Source organism: Lagopus leucura, unplaced genomic scaffold, assembly GCF_019238085.1.
Source record: "Lagopus leucura isolate 7727_CA_CO unplaced genomic scaffold, USGS_WTPT01 Super-Scaffold_100008, whole genome shotgun sequence".
Taxonomy (NCBI): domain Eukaryota; kingdom Metazoa; phylum Chordata; class Aves; order Galliformes; family Phasianidae; genus Lagopus; species Lagopus leucura.
This window is the reverse complement of record NW_024962265.1, coordinates 17,561,162-17,579,402: the sequence shown is the minus strand read 5'-3', so window position 1 is coordinate 17,579,402 and position 18,241 is coordinate 17,561,162. Positions and strand designations below refer to the sequence as shown.

At 40.2% G+C, this 18,241-nt stretch overlaps 1 protein-coding gene across 4 annotated transcripts; it reads left to right on the top strand.

Annotated features, from left to right (window-relative positions):
* The first annotated feature begins 265 nt into the window (after nt 1-265).
* Nucleotides 266-17,051, top strand: ALG12 (ALG12 alpha-1,6-mannosyltransferase). Of its 4 annotated transcripts, XM_042872410.1 has the most exons (12): nt 460-521; nt 1,169-1,263; nt 6,058-6,137; nt 6,768-6,960; nt 7,108-7,240; nt 7,719-7,892; nt 9,233-9,427; nt 10,438-10,541; nt 10,999-11,222; nt 11,996-12,165; nt 12,330-12,405; nt 16,196-17,051. In XM_042872410.1, exons 4-12 carry the CDS (start codon nt 6,796-6,798, stop codon nt 16,425-16,427), a joined length of 1,473 nt encoding a protein of 490 aa, XP_042728344.1. In that variant the 5' UTR covers nt 460-521; nt 1,169-1,263; nt 6,058-6,137; nt 6,768-6,795; the 3' UTR covers nt 16,428-17,051. The 4 variants fall into 4 exon arrangements, with proteins under 4 accessions (XP_042728343.1, XP_042728344.1, XP_042728341.1 ...); XM_042872409.1 differs by lacking the exon at nt 6,058-6,137 and having other exon boundaries at nt 266-465; XM_042872407.1 differs by lacking the exon at nt 6,058-6,137.
* The last annotated feature ends 1,190 nt before the right edge of the window (nt 17,052-18,241 follow it).

The window sequence follows — 18,241 nt, the reverse complement described above, 5'->3', positions numbered from 1 at the left end:
CGGCCCCGCAGCGTCGCCTCGCCCCGCCCCGGCCCCCGTAGCAACCAGGGAGACACCGGCCCGCGAGCCCCATTCAGATTTCCGCGTCAGCCCCACGCACGCTCCGGCTCCCAGCGGCCATTGGTAGAGGCGGAGGGAGAGGAGGAACGTGGTCCAATCAGCGGCCGCCACGCTCTGGGCCAATCGGAGCCCCCCGCGTGCACAGATTGCCGGGCGGGGCGGGACGGAGAGCTGTGGTGACAGTAACTCTGGGCTCCGCCGCCATCGTGAGTGCGGGCAGCTGTGCTCGGCTCGGAGCCGGCCGCCATTTCTACTGACGGCTGTCTCGGAGCTTAGGGTGGCTGGCGGCGAGCTCTGCCCTCACCTAACATGGCCGGCGAGGAGGCGGTCACGTGAGCTCGGAGCTATTCTCCTCACTCCTCCCGCCGGCGCCCTCTGGGGGGCGGCCACGTGGAGAGCCGGCGGGTGAGCGCGGGGCGGGACGGGACAAAGCGCGACAGGGCGCGGTGCCGGGGGTAGAGGTGAGACAGGGACGCGGTGGCGGCTCTTTGAGGGGTGAGGCGGGAGGCAACGGGGGCAGAGAGGGCGCGGGCGGGGAGCTGCTGCCGCCCGGCGTCCCCGAGAGATCCCGCCCCTGCAGCCATCAGCCCTTCGGTGCGGAGCGCCGGCTGGGCAGGAGCTGGCGCTCTGCGGCTGAGAGCACCGCCAGGGATGGCCGTTCTGTGCGAGCGTTGTCGCTAGCGCAGCCGTTACGCCCGGGTTCTGTTTCCCCTCGGCGCATTCTGGCTCCCGTCGCGGAGCGCTGCCGTGGCCTGGCGGGGGGTGGGGGACGGGGAGGAGCGGCCTTGCGGGTGTGCTCCCTGGGGTCGCGGCACCCCGCGGGTTGGGGTCACCCCGTTCCGTCGGGCTCGGCGCCACGACAGGAGGCTGCTCGGCTCTGCGGCGATGGCTCTTTATTCCGAAAATAGCTCTGTAGCAATCAGGGAAGTCAGCGCGTACGTCAGTACACAGGCCAGTGCGCTCCTAAATGCTGGCCCTATAACCTGGCGTTAAGCCGTTGTGATTCCTCAATTCCTAATCTATGGAAATGTGGTGTTACCTTATCTCTTACGATACCCTGCGGGGTACAGCACGTAAGATGCGGTCACGTACTTGATTCATTTGGCAGTGATTCCATAGCTGACGTTGGGAGCGAGGAGGAGAGTCGGAGGAGCGGAGCGGCTGAGGGTCCCCGACCCGTGCCCGGCTGGCGGCCCTGCCCAGGTAGGTGGCGGCTCGGCGTGAAACGACCGCCAGAGGGCGCTGTGCCCGCGCGGAGCGGAGTCCATTGGTCCTTAAGGGCCGGTTGACCAGCCCAGGTTGGCGGTGTATGTGTAAGGAGAGGATTGGTTTGGTCGGGAGCGTCCCGTGTATCTCGTCTGTAAGTGTGTTGTATGGAAGGGAGAAAGTGCTTTTTCACTCTCCTGTAGGTGTATTCTACGTAGCTTTATAGTTCCTTCGTAGCTGGTACTGTCCCAGGCTTTGTTTCCTGGCTCAGATTTCTATTTCCTGTTGCTTTTTTTTTCTACTTTCATAAGTTCCCAAGCTAATGAGGCGATACAGCTTAAAATAGCAACTATCACATTCATTTTTATAAATGATGATGGGTTAAAAAAAAAAACAAAAAACCTTCAGTGCTTAAATCTGACCTCAGAGGTTATCTCTAGAACGGAGTTGGGCAAGCTATTGAAGCGTACCAAAGATAGTAGCCAACAAGGGAGGATGCTAGTTGGCATGCTCTTGATGGCTCTGCTTGGATGCTTCCAGGCAGTGTGTGAGGGGGTGAAATGCCATCTCTGGAGAAATTTGGGCACAATCCGATGCGTCGCTGCAGGCTTGAGGGCAGAATGGCTGGCAAGCTGCAGCAGAGAAATGGGTCTAGGGATGTTGTTCACAGCTGGCTGCATGTCTGCCACCAGTGTGCCCAGGTGGCTAAGAAGGCCAATGGCATCCTAGTATGCTTCAAAAATAGTGCAGTCAGCAGGAGCAGGGAGGTGGTCATCCTTTTGTACTCAGTGCTGGGTGAGACTGCACCTTGTGTTGTGCTGTGTTCAATTTGGGTCGCTCACTGAGAAAGATGCTGAGGCCCTGGAGTGTGCCAAAGAAGGGCAACAAAGCTGTGAATGGTCTAGAGAACAAGTCTTACACAGAACAGCAGAGAGAACTGGGATTGTTGAGGCTGGCCAAGAGGAGGCTTAGGAGAGACTTCATTGCTCTCCTGTCCTGCTTGAAAGGAGATCCTAGCAAGGTGGCAGTCGGCCTCTTCTGCGTAGTGATGGAATCAGAGTCAGTGGCCCGAAGTTGTGCTAGGGGAGGTTTAGGTTAGATATTAGGAAAAAATTCTTACAGTGGTGAAGCATTGGAGCAGGCTGCCTATGGAAGTGGTTGAGTCACTGTCTCTAGAGGTGTTCAAGAAACATGTAGATGTGGTACTTGGGGATATGGTTTAGTGGGCATGGTGATAATGGCTTGATTGTTGGACTAGTTGATCTTAATGGTCTGTTATAACCTTAGTGATTCTGTGATTCAGTGTGTGGATTGGCTGAAAACTCTTCATGTATTTATCCTGAAGAGTGTCTAAAAAGCATAACTGAGCCAAGTAGGGAAGGCTGGAAAGTGAATTCTTGAAACTTCTCATGCTTCCAAAAAAGAAATATTAAGAAAAGAATAAGCTACTTTGGAAAGAACTGTTTGAGACATTTGTTTCTTTCAGATGTTTTTTTTTTAAACATTATTTTCACCCCATTGAATTCCAGGAAGGGATGAACTCCTGTTGAGAATCTCTCTGAGGTTCAATTTCTGTGAGGGAGTAAATGTTATGTCATCTGGCTCTGAAGATTCTTCAAAAGTTTCTAGAATGTTGATGATGAATAAGACTGTATTTGATTAGTATATTACTCTAACCTTTATTATTAAAAGGTAGTGGATTTTTTTAATTGAAACCTGTTTTTGGCAGTAAAAAATAAAAATGTGAATTGCATGTATTCTTGCTCTTGTATAGCAAATTCATTTTAAGAATCAAATTCAGTGCCTCCCTGCCTACCTGTTGTGATAAATGGCACTTGAATTTTGAGGCTTGTCAACATCAATTTTCAACAGAGCAGGTTATCTGGAAACTTGACAAGATCACTAGATTTATTAAACTTGATCTCAGAAGACTAGGTGTTGTCTTCATGCTTTGTTTTTAATCTCCTAGCTTGTTTCCCTTCAGGGAATTTCAGGACATATAATGCATACATTTATCTTCAAAATCTGAGTGCTCTGGCAAAAGCTTCCTTTCTTCAGGCATGCACTAGGATTGGAGTCTACAAGATCTTAGAAAAGAACAAAAAAAGAAAGCTTTGTGATAAACTGTATATGGGATATGCAGCTTCAGTGTCACTCACTGATAAAGCTGTTTGGCTCTTGAGTCCTTTTCCAAGGATTCATTGACTCCTGTAATAGCTGTAATATCCTGTAAAAGTTTGGATGAAGGAATTTCAGCTTGCTGCTGGGATACGTGTCAAATACAAGTTGTTCAAACATTTGTGCTGCTATATGGCCTCATTCTTCAGTGTCCATTTTTCTGTGGGTAGATTTTTCAGAAATATGACATATCTCTGTATTTAATGGAAGAATTCAGCAAGGGAGCTTTCTAGAGGCAAGAGTTTATACAAGGTAGACTGCACTGTACAGATGCTTAATTCCTATCCAGCACTTCTTGAAGTGGTAGTCCAATACCTCATTTACTGCTGCTGCGGAAAAAGGATTATGCTGTGACAGAAATCATTTTTATCCGTCCGAGTAAAGAAGTAGTACTAGGCATGGGTTAACAACACTTTCCACTTCATGGGATGTGTTTATTTAGGCTATTTACATTGTAAAACAAGGCAAAAATTGTAAAGACCTACCACAGAACTCTTCCTTTGAGCCCCAGATCAGAGCTTTTGTTAGAGTCTGTAATAGTAGGAATTACACAAAATAGAAAATTTCTAGTACTATTTTCTAGTAATTTTTCCTATTGTGTGTAGGAATATGTATGTACATGTATATATGGATTGAATCGGAATCACCAAGGTTGGAAAAGACCCATCCAGTCCAACCTATCACCAGTAGATCTCACTAAACTTTGTTCCTCAACACAACATCCAAACAGTCCTTGAACACCTCCAGAGTCGGTGACTCCACCACCTCTCTGGGCAGCCCATTCCAGTGCCTGACCACTCTTTCAGAGAAGCAGTATTTCCTAATATCCAGCCTGAATCTCCCTTGGCACAGCTTGAAGCCGTTCCCTCTAGTCCTATCACAGTTACACGAGAGAAGAGGCCGACCCCCAGCTCACTACAGCGTCCCTTCAGGTAGTTATAGAGAGCAGTAAGGTCTCCCCTGAGCCTCCTCTTCTCCAGGCTGAACATTCCCAGCTCCTTCAGCCACTCTCACAAGGCCTGTGCTCCAGACCCCTCACCAGCTTTGCTGCCCTCCTTTGAACCCGCTCCAGGGCCTCAGTGTCTTTCTTGCAGAGAGGGGCCCAAAACTGAACACAGAACTCGAGGTGCAGTCTCACCAGTGCTGAGTACAGGGGGACAATCACTGCCCTGTTCCTGCTGGCAACACTGCTTCTAATGCAAGCAAGGATGCCATTGGCCTTCTTGGCCACCTGGGCACACTGCTGGCTCGTGTCCAGCCGAGCATCAATCAATACGCCCAGGTCCATTTCCTCTATGCAGTCTTCCAGCCACTCCACCCCAATCCTGTAGCGTCATCTGGCGTTGTTGTGGCCAAAGTGCAGGACCTGGCATTTGGCCTTGTTGAAACTCATCCCATTGGCTTCAGCCCAGCCTGTCCAGATCCCTCTGTAGGTCCTCGCTACCCCCAGGCAGATCGACACTTCCAGCCAACTTGGTGTTCTCCACAAACTTACTGAGGGTGCATGCGATGCCCTTATCTAGGTCATCAATGAAAATTGTGAGTATATATGAGGGCTGCTCTGGACATACTGCCTCCTATTTATTATATTGGTCTACAACATCAGGGTGGATGTTGGTGGTATGGAAGTAGGGGTTGAACCTTTGCATCAAGATTCTGTTACATCCTGTTGCCATGTGACAGATGGCAGCAGAGGGGCAGTCTGACAAAATGGTGTCTGATGTGGAAGTGCATACGGAGCAAAGGTGTGTCACTGAATTCCTCCATGTGGAAGAAGTGGCACCCATTGACATGCATTGAGACTTGCTGAATGTTTATGGGGACCAAGCAGTGGATATGAGCATGCTCAGGCAGTGGCTGGTGAGTTTCAGCAGTGGTGACAGTGGCAGCAGGTCACCTCTGCTCGTGCAGATTTCTACAACCATAGCATGTAGGCTCTTGTTTGTTGCTGTCAGAAATGCATAGTTAATGTTAAAAAAGATAGTTTGTAGCTTAGAATTTGCTCTGTCAGTTAGTGTTATTGTGTTCTTGTGTCTGTTGTAGTTTTTGTGGAAATAAGCTTTACCTTCAGAGCAATCTGTGTGTATAGCACAATATAGATGCATGCTATTTGCAGGAATTGTATAGTTTTCTGGATTAATTGACGTTAGTTTGGAAATAAAGAGTATTTATGACATTATATCTGTTTCTCTTTAATGTTAGGAAGGACAAATCAATTGAGGAAAAGGTGACTATAGGAGGCAATTGCTGAATGATCCTAATAAATCTGCCAGTTGTCTGACATCTGTTTGATGGACAGATTTAGACCAAAACACGGGAGAAAACATTTCCAACCAAAAACCCAATTGTACCTAAAAAGTGCCATTTTTCAAGTTTCATGTCTGTGAGAACAGAACAAGAATAACAATTAACAAAATACCTCGACTTTTATGAAATTTAACCTAGAAAAGTGGGAAACTTAAATTAAATTAGTAGAACTAGACCACCATTTCTGCTGGAAATGATAACGGAAGTTAACTTTTTAAAACTAGTTTATGATTTTAAATTACTAAAGGTTAGTATTAAAATACCTGTGTTTTTTATGCCCTTGATATCAGCTGAAATACTTTGCAGGTAATGCCACGGGTCAGCACGGTGTTGTGAAACAGAGCACTATGGACAGATGGCCTTTCCTTCTACGCAGTGGTGTGAAGGTTTGGGTTTTGACAGTGCTCACCCTGTAATGATGTGTGGTGTGGGTGCCAAGGGGGATTCCTTTCTGCTTGCCAAGACCATACCTAGTCACTGGCAAGCTAGGAAACTCAGAAGTTCAAAGTACTCTGTTCTGAACAATTAATCATCTTCTGGCTTCCTCTCCCATGAGCTTCAGAGTCCCAGACAAAAGAGATAGTATGTCCTGAAGATCATGTGTAAATCCAGTGTGAGATTAAAGGGAGAAGAAATTACAGAGCTCTCTTCCATAAAACACAGGCATAATTGAGATGGTGCTCTTGGCAGTAGAGACAGTATGGGGCACAAAGGGAAGCATTTGAAATAGGGTCTGTGTTAACTGAAATGTTACAGATTGAAAATGAGAGCCTTTGCACTTGCTGGAGATGGCACAAATCCTGAAATGTAGTCTGAATATCTTTTTGTCTATCTACTCCATAGCTATAGATTATTCAGTTTATTTATTTTTTTGTTTAGTATTGTAGTACCTTTTCTTTCTGTAAGAATCACCCTGACCAATTTCTCTCTTTTTCTGTTTCTATACCTCGTTATTAATGTATTAATTTCTATACCATGCTATTAATGTATGTTCTTTTAAATTCTGGTCTTGATAGGTGAATATATGTGAATTTTGAACACAGGATGGCTCAGAAGAGGAGCTCAAGTGGGCGATCATTCCCATTATTGTTGTTGATTATTGTTGTGGCCTTTGTTCATTTAACTGTCTGCCCATTTACAAAAGTGGAGGAAAGCTTTAACCTACAGGCTATCCATGACGTTGTGTACCACCAACTGGACTTGGATAAGGTAAATTCAAAATAGGTGTTCTTTTTTTGGATACTGTTAAAGCTTGCTATTACTTTCTATATGAGTAGAAAATATGCAATATGAATATAATTTATCTTGATTTTCTTTTGTTTCTGATTTGCCTATCTTAAATTTTTCTTTTTGCAGTATGACCACCATGAATTTCCTGGAGTTGTCCCAAGAACGTTTCTTGGACCGATCTTTATTGCTGCTCTTTCCAGCCCAGCCATATACATACTTTCCCTGTTAAAAATGTCCAAGTTTTACTCCCAGCTGATTGGTATGTGAACTTTGAATTCAAACTTGGTTTAATGTAATGTAATATTCAGTGTTTGAGTCAGTGGTTAAAATGTTGTATTTTTGCTAATGAGGGATTTTACAAACTGTAGTTATGTGGAGCCAGCGTGGCAATTCCACTTCTTTTTTTGGGGGGGTGTAATTAACAACACAGAGGAAGTGTTTCTTAGCAAAAACCTAGAGAAAGTGTGTTCAGAGAATATATTCCATTGTATACTTCCATTTACACTTTGTAAGATATTGCTTGATTTGGGCACAGAATCACTGACCTCTGCGCAGAAGTATCAAGCAAGTTAAAGATGAGTTAAAACAAACTAACGTGGAAAGGGTTTGGTTCTTTTCTATAAAGTGGCTTGCGTTGTAAGCTCTTCAGTTGTGTTCTTAGTAATTTCTTCCCTTTGTGTCTTTACACATTCATTGGTGATCAGTGTGATTATGTTGTGTTTGTATTGTTCTGATAGTCAGAGGAAGCTTGGGGCTCAGTGTGATTTACACACTATGGAAGTTGCAGAAAGAAGTTAGAAAGCAGTTTGGAGCAACTACATCAACAATCTTCTGTCTCATAACTGTTACTCAGTTTCACTTGATGTTTTACTGTACACGAACCCTTCCCAATGTATTTGCACTTCCTTTTGGTAAGTATTTGCGTATGGATAATTTCAAAATGTGAAAATTCTTTTCAAATGTGTGGATAATTAAGCTGTAGAAAAAATATGGTTAGCCCAAGTTAATATTTATGCTCTGTTATGCTATGTGATAACAAGATGAGAAAACTTGAGTGGTTTTGAGGTGGTTTTTTTTTTTCCAGAAATGCTTACAGTGACTGTTAAATCTAATACAACATCTGAATACATGATGAGTTGGAGTTTCTCAGAGACTTGAGTACACTTATCTAATGCATAAAACACAGGTTTTGGAAAAGCAGTAGGCATACTTTCTGTTTAAAAACAAACAAACAAACAAACAAACACAGATCTGTAGGACTTAATCTACACAGGAAGCCATTTTCTCATGAGGCTGTGGAAATAACTCTCACGGCAAGCTCTCCACCTTACTTTTCTGGAATCACCTATAAATCTAACAGTACAGAACTGGGGAAAAAAAAATCCATGTCAAAATCATACCCTACATACACGGTTTTTCCCCAGAGATGATGAGAGGAAAAATTAACCACATATGATAAATATTAGTATAGTCACTTAATGCTTCAGTGGAATTTGTTTGGCTTGATGTAGGAACCTGCATAGATCGGAACTGAAAAACAAAAGGAAGAAAACTGAGTCATCAAACACTGTGTAGTAGTAAACTTTCCAGCTCATTTCTGTGGGTATTAAAAATACAAATTGTTTTAAGTGTTTCTACTCTTCGTATTTCACATGTAATCAGTTGGTATTGTTCTTTTGCATTTTGCTTAGGGTCCAGATCACTTTACAATGTAGTCAGTGTTATGATGTGATTTGAACTCTGTAGTAGTAGAGGTAACTTTGTGGAGATATAGTTTATCTCCAGCTAACATTACAGATGGATTCGTAGTTCCTTCTCCCTCACCTGTAGTCTGTAGTCTCTTTCATATTTGAAATGGGGTGCTGTTGTCAGTAATACAAGATATACTAATCTAAGGAAAAAAAAGCTTTTCAGGAGATGGTGGGAAATGATAATTATGAGTCTTAGTTTGAAAGGCAATTAGTATTTAAATTTGAAGGGGTTGGGGTCAAAAGCTATCAGATGCACAGTCCAGAAGAGCTGCCACATGTTCCTTTTGCAGTATGCTTTTCCTGGTTACTTAAGCATCAGTGATAGTATGATACATGATTTTCCAAGCTCTGTTTCTGTGACAGGAGGATTTCTGGACAAAAACTCCTGGGAAGACTGAGATGGGATGGGTTGGGAAGTTTGAGTAACAGGGTGCTTTTCTTAATAAAAGCGTTGTCCTGTAGAAAACAAATAGATGAGACAGTGTATTTTATCTTTACAGTGCTGTTGGCATTGACATTTTGGATACAACAAAAGCAGAGGCCATTCATTTGGTTCTCAGCTTTGGCAATTATAGTCTTCAGATCAGAGCTTGCCATATTCTTAGGTCTCATGCTTCTCGTGACGTTTTTAACCAAAAGGATCTCCATTTTAAAGATACTTTCCCATGCTGTTCCTGCTGGATGTTTTTGGTTGGGTAAGTATTTGCTGGGGGGGAAGGGGGGAGGAGAAGCCACATATTAAATTCAGCAGAAATACAGAGATTTGCTTATTTTTTTAATTTTTTTTTTATTTCTCCTCTAGTGTCCTGGCCCTTAGGGTTTGGTTTTGTCTCATTCTGTTTACCAGTAATACCACAAGCATGTTAAGCATGTTTATTTCTTTGTATGTTTGTGTGCAAGGAAATAAGTATGCACAGAGCCCCAGGAAGGTACTGTGATCTCTGCCTTCAGATATCCTGTATGATGTCCTGGTCTTGAAAAATCTTAGATGTACAAGTTAACTTCAGTATAATTAGTACCAGGCTGCAGTTCCAGGTACATTATCAGCTGTATTATCTATTGCCATGATGACAGGCTGAAACTGAGGATGAAATGAATGTGACAGACAGGGATACTGAACAAGAGGATTGTGGAGGGTCACAGTTCTACTTTGTATGCTTGAGGTTTAAAAAAATTCTCCGTTGTGTCTCTCTATTACATTAACTTGAACAGCTATGATTTTCCACATTGGAGAGGCTGAAAAATTTTGTTTCTACTTATTCACGGACAGCTCATGCACATGCATTTAAACACTCTAAGCTTTTCTGCCAGCCTGACTGTTAAAATTCTATCATCAGATGACCTGTGATGAGCTCTGGTAGCATGGTTAATTTTCTGCAGTGTGGGCAGCAGAAACAGTGAAGGATCATTGCACGTGCATTCGGAAGCACTTCATTCAGAGTCCATAGGTCCAACAGGAATTTCACTGATACAACCATTCCCTCACTGGCAAAATTCATAAATACCAGAGCGGTTCTTGGGGAGCTGAGTGGAGGAGATAGGACTGATGGATTTGCTGCTTTTCTGTTTGCCTTTATCAATATATCCGTTATCATCCTTTATCATCAAGTTTGTGTTGCTGTCATCAGTAAATGTGCAGTGTGGATGTGCTTGTTTGGTTTGCCTTAGTTTTTAATTCATCCAGATGTGTATTTAATTCTTTCAGGGCTAACAGTGGCTGTGGACTCTCTATTTTGGAGGCAACTTGTGTGGCCTGAAGGGAAAGTGCTCTGGTATAATACAATTTTAAACAAAAGTTCCAACTGGGGAGTATCCTTTGAAACATCCGGGGAAAAAGAGCTGTAACACTGTCAGCTGAAGTGAAGACTTACTCCTGAGACTCAGTTTTGGTGTTACTGAAATACTTGATGAAAAGCAGAATGTATGTGAAGTTATAAGGCGATGTCTGTGCCTTAGATCTTTCCTTAAAATTTTAACTTTCCTTGCTGATTTTTCTTTTTGCTGCTTCGTGGTGTCCCAGTATAAATCCAGGTTCCTTCCCCGTGATTTTCCTTATCAGTAACAACAATTAATGTACCTTTATTGGATGATTTGAAAGCAGTTAGGCAACTGCTCTTGCTTTTCAAGAGTAATGCAGAAAACCAAATTCCTGGAATAATGTGATATACAAAATTCTACTGCATATTTGCAAATTTTGTCTGTTGCTGTAAAGAATAGTTACTCATTAGCAGTAAAACCATCCTTAACTCTGCTTTTCACCTTGAAGATATCCCCCTTCTTTTGGTATTTCTATTCAGCTTTGCCTCGTGCTTTGGGATGCAGCATTATATTTGTACCTTTAGGTGCAGCAGAAAAGAGAACTCGGATATTACTTTTGCCAGCACTGGGCTTTATTTTCTTGTATTCATTCCTCCCACACAAAGAGTTGCGCTTTATCATGTACACTTTCCCCGTCTTCAACATAGTAGCTGCTAAAGTGTGCTCACGAATGTAAGTTTGAGATTGCTTTTTCCTTCTTTTTTTTTTTTTTTTTTTTTTCCTTTTTGAAATGTAAGAAGAAGGAGAATGTGTTACTGTTCTGATACAATTCTTTCTCTCTTGGAATCGTGATTATATTAAGGTCTAGAGAAGCTCTAGAAAGAACGTCTGTATCATTCTGCCTATTCTTCTAGTGAGAGAAATGGAGACAAAAGTGATAGGATTTGAAGCAGTAATTTGATAAGTCTGTGGCAGAGGCAAAAATGGAGTTGTGATCTAGAGTTCTGAATTGCAGTAGCATCATGCTATTGCAATTCAGTTTATCCGCTAGAGAAGAAGTTACTAGTGTGTTGTTAACATAAGTTTCCTCAGGAAATTGTTTAATACACAGGTGGAACCATATATTGCCATATATACTCATGAAACTTGGAGTTTGTATTAAATGACTGCACTTGAGTATCTTGAGTAAACACATTTAAGTTGAATTCTGAACTTATCTGAAATAGAGTATATCCATAGCTGAGTTTTGAATGCAGAAATACTTATCTGTAATGATAGACCTTAATCAATTTTCTTAATAAGGATATTCAAATTTAAGTGTTTGTTGCTATAATTTAGTCTCCTAGTAATAATGAATGCATTTCTTACGTGATTGTAATTAAGTTTGCACTGTTCTTTATTATCTAACGGGGTTTTTTTTTTGTTTGTGAAAGAACACAGTAATCAATGACCATTAGGAAACAAATATAACAGTTTAGTCTTTCTCTTTTTTCCCCTCTCAATAGACTGAATAACTACCGGAAATCCTGGCTGTACAAAATTGGATCTTTTTTTGTTGTAATGCATCTTCTAGTTAATGCTGCTTATTCTGGAACTTCTCTGTATGTTTCACATTTCAATTATCCTGGAGGAGTAGCAATTCAGAAGTTGCATGAGTTGGTACCTTCAACAGCAGGTATGTCAAGCTGCTTTTGAGGTATGTTTGTCTAACTCAGTTGTAATTTTTTGCTATTAGTACATTTTTACATGTATTGAATATTGCTTCTTCATGTTGTTTTCGTGTATCTTTTCAGTTACTATTGGTGACCTTATAGTAATTTTGAAACTTTGTTTCTGCAGAGGTCTCTGTTCATATTGATGTAGCTGCAGCACAAACAGGAGTCTCTCGGTTTCTAGAAATCAATTCAGATTGGAGGTATGTTCAGATTTTAAAAGGAATATATATATGTATTTATATATATTATATTTATTTTATATATATATATAACTTATATAAATATATATATATATATAATCATTCATAAAATAAGCACCTGATACTTAATTTTTATACACATGTATATATGAATCTTCAGGGAATTTGGGTATGTGAAGTGCTGCCAATTTAGAAACAGAACACTGTTTTGGTTAGTTCTGTTTTGCTTAAATGCCATATAATCTTTAAATACGTGAGAAATAAAAGGACAGCACAGAAGTTATTTTGCTAAGGCACTGATATCCTTAAAAGAGCTACATTTGCTATTTCACTAGGTTTTATAAGACACAGTTGTAGACGAACATCTTTCTGTTCTTGGTAGAACGTAATACATTTATTAATAAAATAAATTAATAGTAATATAATAATTGGGGGGAATCTTATTTTATCTGTTTTTTTAAATGCTGTGTTGCAAAGTGCAGCTTATCTACATATTAATATTTAAAGTCTTTTTATGTGAAACATCTTTCAGATAGATGATGTTAAAGCTGCTGTCACATAGACTGTTAGTCATATTCATTCTCTGGTAGATAACAGTTTTGAGAGCTTTGTTACCATGAGCAGAATACACAGTGTATTAAGAATCATAGTATCTAAACAAAAATAGTAGAGGATATCTGTGGGGTGCTGTTGCTTGCTTTTCAGGTTGATGCAAAAAAAGGGCATCTCTATGATTCAAGGCCTACCTTGTCAACTGAAGTCAGGATTTCTAATTTAAAATGTAATCTTAATGAAAAACCTTACTTTATCCTTGCACAAACAGGTTTTGGTTTTAGTTTAAGTCTGAATTAGAGTTGTTTTTCCCAACTTGAGCTGTTCAGGATAAAATGAAGAAACATAATTAATTTACTGCATTGTTTGAGAAAAAAATTTGGAATAGAGAAAAAGAAGGGAATAGTATGCTTCCAGGGCGAGCTGCAGGAATTGCTGTATTGCCTTTTTTTCTTTTCTCTGTGCTCTTCTGTAGTATCATGATGATATTGACAGTTAAAGGCAGAATTTCTGTCATATTTACCAATCCACTGTTCAGAATTATTTTTTTTGCATCTTCTATGTAGAGAGGGTTTTAATACATGAGTAGTTAGGGGGAGACATTACTCTATTATTACAAGTGATAGAACACACATGATAACTAAAATGCTCCAATCTTTGTTTTTTGAAGATACATAAATACTTATTTAAACTACTCTTAAATGTATTGGATAAACAAAACTTTCCAAATACAGTGCTTAAGTTTGTTGGCCTTTTTTAGATGATAGAGTTTGTTTGGATATTTCTTGTCATTTGATTGAGGTTTTTGTGGTGTAGTGGGATTGGAAAGTGCATGAATAATATCCCTGTCACTGATGGATGGTTCATAGTGTTGGAGCTGTAGGGTCTCTATCACTTTTATCTTTCCTTATCATAAAAAGTCTTAAGGGAGGGCTGGTTCGTTATAAAGTTTCACATACAAAGGGCTACTCTGTTGTCTGACAGCACAATAGTGCAGAGTTTAGTGTCATCAGCTGTCTGTTTTCTCTTTATTTAAGAATGTGACAGATGGGTGAAAACTAACCTACCATCTTCACAGATAGATTTATGGGTGGCGCAGCTATGAGGACTGATGATTCTTCAGGAAAACTACAATCTACAAATGAAAGTCTCTTAGAAGTTAACAGCTTTCAGTGGTGTGCTTAGATTAAATCTATGTGCCTCAAGAAAAATGCAGGTGATCCATTATTTTTCTTCAAAGGTTCACTGAAATAAGCTCGGTGCAGATTCTTACACAAGGCAGGTGTTACAGTCTTGTCTTCAATTATGTAGTCTCTTTGAACCAGGAATAAATATGCTGTGTAAGCTTCAAGTATTTAAAAATAATAAAATTCAAAACTGCTTGCAGCCAGATGAAAGGCCTTTTATTTGCTGATGAGGAAAATGCAAAACTAGTAGTTGGTAAAGCCTATTACAAAGTATATCATTCTTTCTGCCAGTTTTAACACATCTATCATCCTACATGGCATCCTAAATGATCTTTCTGGCAATAGCAATTGAAATTAGAGTGTGCTTTTTTTTGTTTGTTTGTTTTAGAACACTTGTAATGCAAGATCTGGTCCTGTATTTGGTTAACCATGCACACAAATCCTTTAGTTTGCTGTAGAGTGTCTGTTGCTTCACATATCTTAAATGTTAGTGACTTTGTTGGAAATATGTGAGATTATTGCTTCCAGTTTTCCACAGAGAATTCAGGGAGATGAGAAGCCAGGTCTGCAAAGCTACACATGGTAAAGGATGCTCATAGGTACATGCAAGAGTAGTTGCAGGCTTGGGATTGCACAACTTCAGTACTGGTGTTCACTTCAGTAACAACAGCCACAGACTTGAGTAAGTTAATTGTGAAACGTGTGGGGAGGAATCAGGTGCCTAAGTTACAAAAGCTGGTGGAGAATAGCTTGCAGAAGAGGGCAACAGAAAGAGTGAAGAGCTGCATCACTCTTCAGTTGGCTTACAGATTATTTTTTTTAATACTCTTGTTATGGTTAGATACTTATGACTGTTCTGTCCTAAACGAACTAAAGGTAAGTAACTTTGCTTTTAACCTCTATCTTCTGTACTGTTTTCCATCATTAGTAAGTGTGGGATATTTTTTTGGAATATGGAACAAAGAATTAAAGCCAGGTCTTCGCCTTTCAGAAGTACAGGAAACAGTGGTCTGTGGAATATTGAGGGCTGCACTCAACTTGTCCTTCCCCTTGTGAAGTTGTTGGATTGAGGACTCAATTAGGATGTCACATCCAATATGAGCATCCTAACCCTTGGGCTACGAAGTTCACCTTCTTCTCTTCAGTGAAGACAGCATCTTCACGAGACACTAAGCAAGATACCTCATAGTCTAGAAAATTAGGTTTATGCATCTCTGTGACATGTGAGGGATGATCTGAACTCAAGTGTTCAGTTCTGGGCTCAGATCAGACAGAGAATGTACACCTAAATCTTCAATATCCCTGTCAAATACTTCAGCCATTTGGTTTTTCATCTCTTAAATTCCCTCTGCAGATAGATTGAACGTAAGCCTTCTTAACAAATAACTGTAAGTGGACATGTTAAGTACTTTTGAAACTTAGTTGCCTTTTATATATGTATTATGTAGAGATAATAACGTGTATTTAGTATTCATTAACAGGTATATAAAAGCTGACCTTAAGTCAGCTGCCCAAACATGCTGTAGATCAGGAAATTGAACAAGTGCCAGGTTAACACTTCAGTTTCCAAGCTGTTCTTTCTTTCCTGTGGTGTTCAGTGCAGTGTTTTCCCTGCTGTTTTCTGGGGCTCATACTTGAACATTTCACTACCAGGAAAGAAAGATTTCTGATGAAATGCTTCATAACAGATTTTCTTAATTTCAAAAGGAAAAGGCAAGACTGTTATCCAAACAACAATTTTTGTAGATAATGCTCAGACTGCCTGTCATTCTCTGTAGTCATTGGCTTTGTGCTTTTTCCACAGAACTGAGAGGACTACATAAGAAATTTTCTGCAAGTCTTAAATTAGATGATAGTAGTAGCAGAAAGATTTGCATGGGATGACTAGCTCTCTAGCCTCTTCAAAAAATAACGTTTTGTTCTCCATATAATTTTAAAGCAGGCATATAACTGAGAGTGTTTTGCATTTGTTTGTTTTGTTTCATCTTGGAGAGTATCTGCCTTGTGATGTGTAGAGAGGAATGTAACTAAAGCTTGTGTGTTCTCTACAGGTATGACAAAAGAGAAGATGTTAAACCAGGAGACCAGCTGATGTTTTCTTATACACACATACTGATGGAAACAAACCCTCTTCAGATATCACATTACAAGACAACCCACAGGCCGCTGGCAAATATACCTGGCATCAGTAAAATTGGGTTGAACCTTACTGCACTACCTCCTTTTACTTTAAACTTAAAACCAAAATTAGTACTGTTGGAAAAACTTCCTCTATCATCTTGACTGTGAATTTTATGTAAGTCTTTTGGTGTAATTTTGCTGATGACTGAATGATCTATGACAACAGCAGATTATCATTCCAGCACTGCAGTTCAGCTTCTGTGAAAAGGTACAGAAAATCTTTGTATTGATCAGTATTTAGCTTCATCCTGTTTATTATATGAATACTATAATGCATTCTTAGTCAGTATGAACTCAAATCTGAGTTAGATATTATTAGATGTGTTTGAGAGAGGCTGCCTGCAAGTTTAGTGCTATTAAGTGAAATGTCTACTTAATTTGGGTAGTTATTTCATAATGCAGCACAGGTATGTCCTAATTGTCCTATATAAGATACATAATGGAACGAGATCTTACTTTGGCAATAACTTTATATGTAATCTGTGTGTGCAAAGATGTATTACTCGATATATCTGCAGGACTGTAACCCGCTTAGTTGTCAGATTGCCTGTGTGAAACTTGAATGATGTTATCAGCATAGGAAAGCCATATTCATTGTAGCTTCATCACAATACATGATTGTGCCCTCTGGGCTATTAAACTAATTAAAGTGAAAGGTTCACTTAAACAGCATTTGGACCTTTTGGCAACACTGTTTTGTTAACAGTATTAAACAGTATTAAAGAACGGTTGTCTTTATTTCAGTAGTTCATGAATGAGCAGTGCAACTTGGATTTCACTGAAAATAGTATTTTGAAACTATTTTCCCTTTTCTTCTGCAGTTGTATCTTAATTTGCAGTGCAAAAGTTTACCTACAAAAATATTTACTTGAATACACTTGAAGAAGATAGGTGCTGTTTTATTTCTGTATCAAGTAGTCCCCTTGGAAAAGAATAAAGTACCATGTGTTAGAATTGTATAAATTAGAATAAAATAGTATGCTCTGTAATTTCTTCTTTATTAGATGTTTTTGTTAAGGATGTCTGCCTGGACTGCTGAATGGAAGAAATTTAGGGGTAAACAAAAGGGAAAATTTTCAGTAGGGATATTTGTAATATGGCAAGAATTCCAGTAGTGTAAAAATTCAGAACTGGTGAAATAAGCATGGGCAGAAAGCTGTTCCTTGCTGACTGAAAACTCAAGTAAAAAAATTGAGTGTTTTTTTTTTTTTTTTTTTCTTAAAGTGTTTCATTCAGAAACTGTTTATCTGCATGTGCTTCAGGTTTTTAGCCTGTGTTTTCCTTTTATCCTGTAGATTATGTATCAGAGGAACTGATCTAGTGAGGTGGAGTCTGTCCCATAGTGGGTGGCTGTTGTGCAGGCTTCCTCACACTGAGATCTGGCAGAGGCAACCTGCAGAACTCGTTAGTCCAGTCCGTGGCTCCTCTTGAAATTGAAATCAGTGAAGTACTATCTATTTGACTTTGGAAGAAAACTCAGCTTCCTCCAGAGCCAGTTTGAACATCAAATAATTGACATGATACAGAAGGAAGTATATGTGCAAATAGCTGAGAACTTGGGACACGATGAAGGGAAATTTTTGAGTAAGGATTTAAGTCTGATCTACATTATGTAACTCCCTCACAGTGTAAGCTGTAACTGAAGAGCCTGAAGTGAAATTTATCCTGCCTGAAGTATAGACAAGCATCTGGCAGTGGTAGCAGCGTGTACTACTGCTCTCAGACTTGCTGCTAATGAAAGTATATACTAGCAGCTCAAATTGGCCTGTTTATTATGTCTTTTAGGAGTAGAGAAAGGAAATATACATTCAAGGAGGAAAAAATGAAATACTGAATTGCAGTTTCAGACAGACTCTAGGGTTTATTTGGATCTGTTATATCTTGCTCTACATCTGTGGTTCACAAGAAGTGCTTAG